The 4,899-nt window shown below is 37.2% G+C and overlaps 1 protein-coding gene across 1 annotated transcript; it reads right to left on the bottom strand.

Moving 5' to 3' along the window:
* Positions 1-2,370: 2,370 nt before the first annotated feature.
* On the bottom strand, positions 2,371-3,315 carry LOC115271881 (olfactory receptor 51F2-like). The gene has a single exon (XM_029914853.1). It carries the CDS (start codon positions 3,313-3,315, stop codon positions 2,371-2,373), a length of 945 nt encoding a protein of 314 aa, XP_029770713.1.
* Between the last annotated feature and the right edge of the window lie 1,584 nt (positions 3,316-4,899).

The following is a 4,899-nucleotide window of genomic DNA, read 5'->3' as shown; positions in this document are numbered from 1 at the left end:
AGAACTTGAGAGACTATTGAAAGCTGAGAATGAACTGAGGGTTGGGGGGGAGGAGGGAGGGGGGAAGACAGGTGGTGGTGATGGTGGTGGGCACTTGAGGGGAAGAGCACTGGGTGTTGTATGGAAAACAATTTGACAATAAAATATTATGGAAAAAAAATCACTCTAACTACCGTTGGAAAAATAGTAAAGTAAAAGTGGTGGGGTGTCTGGGTGGCTCAGTTGGTTAAACATCTGACTCTTGATTTTGGCTCAGGTCATGATCTCACCACGAGTTTGAGCCCCAAGTCAGGCTCTGTACTGACAGTGTGGGGCCTGCTTGGGATTCTCTGTCTCCCTCTCTCTCTGCCCTTCTTCTGCTCTCCCTCTCAAAAATAAATAAATAAACATAAAAAAAAAAGCAAAAGTAAATGAAGAAAGATCTAGCAGGAGGCTATTATATTTCAGGTCCAGGATGATGTTGGCTTGGAACATGGTGATAGCAGTACAGGTGGTAGAAAGAAGTAGATTCTAGGTATTAATATGCAGAATATTTGAAAGAAAGAGTCATCAGCATTTGCTGATAGTTGGGATACTGAGTGGGAGAGAAAGACAGGTGTCAGAAATAACTTCAAGAGTTCTAACTCAGCAACATGAAATATAGAGTTTCTCAGGGAATACTTGCTTATATGAATATTAGGGTATGGTTTTGGGCATGACGAATCTGGGATGACGGCTAAACACCTGAATAGGAGTACTGATACGCGGCACATGAGTCTGGACTATAAACATTAGCTTGGGATTTGCCAGCATGTAGCTGGTATTTAAAGCCATGATGTCAGATGAGATAACCAAAAATGGGAATATAACAAAGAAAAAACAGGTCTGAGAACAAAATCCTGGAGCATTCCAAATGCAAAGATCAGGGAAGTGAAGACCAACAATAATTGAGACTGAAAATGCTATTGTCAAACACACTGAAAATTTTCACACTATCCTTGTAATTATAATACTGTTGTCACTTAACAAATTTCCTATAGATATGACTGACTGACTGACTACTCCCTCCTTGCTGGAACTGATACCACCTAAAGGGCCCATCTTTATTGAGTGATACCAACATGTCACTGAAATATGTGCTTTAAATATGTGAGAATTAATGGACATACTTAGGTTGGAAAAATAATTAACTTGATCGATTAAGCCATTATGTGAAGCATACACCACAAATTAAACACTTCCAAGTAAATGACACAAAATAAAATTCATTTGTAATTCTTAGTCATTTTTCAGTTTCTCCTGGTGCAGAAAGTTGATGGAAGGCAGAGAGAAATTCTGGAATATGTTTAGTTGGGAAAGAACTTCAGGTAGAAATACATTTATACTTTTCAGGTTTGAAAATTCTATTTTGGGCTTTCTCTTCATAATTTGGTTGAAAATTTGAGGATAGAGTTGTGGGGGTTTTTGTTTGTCTGTTTGTTTTGCTTCTTTATGTCCCCCAATACAAACTATACGGACTCATATATGTACATATAGAAATTATATATATAGTATATTGTCTATATATTTAATATACATATACAATATAATATATAAATATATATTAATATAAATATATATATTTAATATATATATATTATAGGTAACAATATAGTTGAAGTTAGGAGTGTTGGGGACCCTGGAGTCAGTTTGCATGCGTGGGAAGTATGTTCTGTTGTTTATGAGATGTCTAAGCAAGTAACTTAACATTTTTGTGCCTCAATTTTTTCATTGACCAAAGAAATAACTACCTTATAACATTGTTTTAGATGTGTTAATAAATGTAAAAAACATTAAGAATCATGACTAGTCAAAGGATATAATAAATATTAGTAAAATTTTTTTTAAAGTTTGTTTACTTATTGAGAAAGAGAGAGAGAGTCTCAAGCAGGATCTACACTGTCAGTACAGAGGCTGATGCAGGGCTCAAACTCAGGAACTGCGAGATCATAACCTGAGCTGAAACCAAGAGTCAGTCGCTTAACTGAGCCACCCAGGCACCCTTGTTAGTAAAAATTATTATTGCAGTTAGGAAAATACTACCTGTTTCTCATAAACGAGTGAGTTTCTCATAATGTGCCATTCTACTGTATAAAGAGGACCGAATAAGAAGATACAGTCTGTTGGCAGGATAAACAGTTTAGAACAAACAGTGGTGGGTGGGAGAAATTCTAGACTTAGGACTTTACACTATTCATCCCTTCTATCCTCAAGTCTCTGTTTGCTCATCTGTAAAATAGAGGGTCAAAGTAGCTGATGTTCTAAATATATTCCAGCTTTAATTTTAATTTATGTTTCTTGATCACAAGTTTTGTTTTTCAGTTGATAATGTAGATATAGAATTCTATGATTCTATATATCCTTGGAATGGAGAATTTTTATCAGAGCTCTGCGTATCTGCTTGGTCTTCACACTATAGATGATGGGGTTCATTACAGGAGGGATCAGGAGGTAGGTGTTAGCAATCATTGTATGAACATAGGCTGGGGCTCGTTTCCCAAACCTGTGAACAAAGGACAGACTTATCAATGGAAAATAGAAAATGGTAACAGCCCCAATATGGGAGATACATGTGCTGAAGGCTTTCTTCCTCTCTTCTGGGGATGCGATGCTGAGGACAGTCTTAATAATCAAAATGTAAGAAAGGAGGATGAGGATTGAGTCCACACCAACAGTAGAGATCATGGCAGTCAGCCCAACTGCATTGTTGATCCTGGTGTCAGTGCAGGAGAGCTTCATCACATCAGGGTGGAAGCAGTAGGAGTGGTGGAGCACGTGGCTGCGGCAGAAGGACAGTCGTTTAAGAAGTGCCACCATCGGTGTCAGCATTAGTGTCCCTCTGATGACAATTGCCACTCCAATTTGAGCTATTCTGGAGTCAGTTAAAATGGTGGCATACCTGAGTGGATTAGAGATGGCCACAAAACGATCAAAGGCCATGGCCAACAACACTGAGGATTCCATGACAGTGAAGAGTTTAATAAAGAACATCTGTGACAAGCAGGCATTAAAGCTGATCTCCCTGGCGTCAAACCAGAATATACCCAACATGGTGATCAGAGTGGATATGGACAGGCCAAGGTCAGTGGTGGACAGCATGGAGAGGAAGTAATACATGGGTTCGTGGAGGCTGGACTGAGTGACAATGGCAAAGAGAATCAGGCTGTTTCCTGAGAGGGCGGTTATGTAGAGAAAGCAGAAGGGGATGGAGATCCAGGTGTGGAATACTTCCAGCCCAGGAACACCAGTTAGCAGGAAAATGATGGACATAGATGTGGTATTCTGGAAGTTTGACATGCTGGATTAAAAATGCAGAGTTCCAAGATGAAACTCTGGAACAACAACAAAACTATATTTTTTGTATTAATCCAAATAATTTTACCAATCAAAAACAAACCAAAGATGAATATTTATATGCTACATAAAAGTGAATTATTTATTTAAATTGATAAAAAAAATTGTAAGATTTCAACTGCTGTAGTAGGTACCATTCTTTCTTGTATGTACCCCAGACCACTATTTTTCTGTCCTGGGACCCTTTGTTGTTAGCTATGTTTATACTCTGTGACCTTTTTTCCCTACTTCTCTAGCCAGAGATGACCGGACTAAGTGAAGACACTCTACTAAAGATAGGTCAATAATATTTCATCCTTTCTGGATTTTAAAATGTGATAAAGAGGTTAGCAGGTTAGTTTTCCTGTGTGGTTGGCATCAGAGAAAAATAAATGGGAACTGTTGGAGCAACAATAGTACATCTGCCTTAAGTATAGGAAACAGATAAGCTTACAATTTGGGAACACAGAAAATATTGAGAAAGAGAAGCGTATGATACAAAGCAACACATATAAAATGATGATAAATGGCTTAGGCGCTGGGTGCAGTCACATGCAGATGTCTACAATATCTAATCTTTAAATTGACACTTGCAGTGTAACTTCTGGTGTCTCATTTGGGAGATGGAGTTAGAACACAGACCTATAACCACAGGGGCAGAGGCCTCCATCCTCCATATGATATAGCATACTGCCTTATTCAAATGTATTTTTCTCTTCAATCTGCCTGAAGACTAGCTGTTTTCCATTCTGTTAATACATACTTCTGAGGAGATACTTAATAAAATTTTACTATTTTGCTTTGGAAGAAAAGATATAACTTTACTGTGAACATTACATTACTTTTTTCATTGAGTACGGAATTGCAGCCTAGTCAGATGGGCATGTATGAGTTGGAAGAGGGGCACTTGGGAAAACAGACATAGGGCTATGACTGGAGAGGGTTCAATCTGTAGGGTAATTGGTCCTCAGGGAAACCTAAGTGTTTCCTGACTACTCAAGTTCACCCAGATAAAGTGCCACAAGGATTCCCTAAAGAAATCTTAGTTTAAAAAATTGGGAAATTTTTAGTTGAGATCAATGAAAAATTAAAAGAAAAATAAATGCTAAGTTACATGAATTGGACCAATAAGTGAACTATAAATTTAGACTCTACAGCTTAGAGTCATGCGAATGTCCTCAGGGAACCAATGAAATCACTGTCAGAAATGTATTATCAAACCTCTTAATAGAAATAAGAGTTGACAGAAAGGGAATATTCATTAAGAAAGGTAATATTTTCTTTTTGACACTTCTTCTAGTGACTGTTTATTGAGTGTCATGAACACAACCAATATTACACAGAAATGAATTAGATACAGATTTGTTCAATTGGCATGCATTTCAGTTAACTGTGAATGTTTGAAAGTTAAAAAGTTTAACAAATGTGTAGTTCAACAAATTCTATTAGCACTTCTTGTAAACACATTGATTTCTGAAAAACATTTTTAGTAACTATATTTAGCTTATAAAAATACATATTGATCAGAATGGCAATCTAAAAATCTGC

The sequence above is a fragment of the Suricata suricatta genome, chromosome 11 (assembly GCF_006229205.1).
Source record: "Suricata suricatta isolate VVHF042 chromosome 11, meerkat_22Aug2017_6uvM2_HiC, whole genome shotgun sequence".
NCBI classification, from domain to species: Eukaryota; Metazoa; Chordata; class Mammalia; order Carnivora; family Herpestidae; genus Suricata; species Suricata suricatta.
Note: the sequence above shows the minus strand (reverse complement) of the source record. Positions and strands in the feature narration are given on the sequence as shown.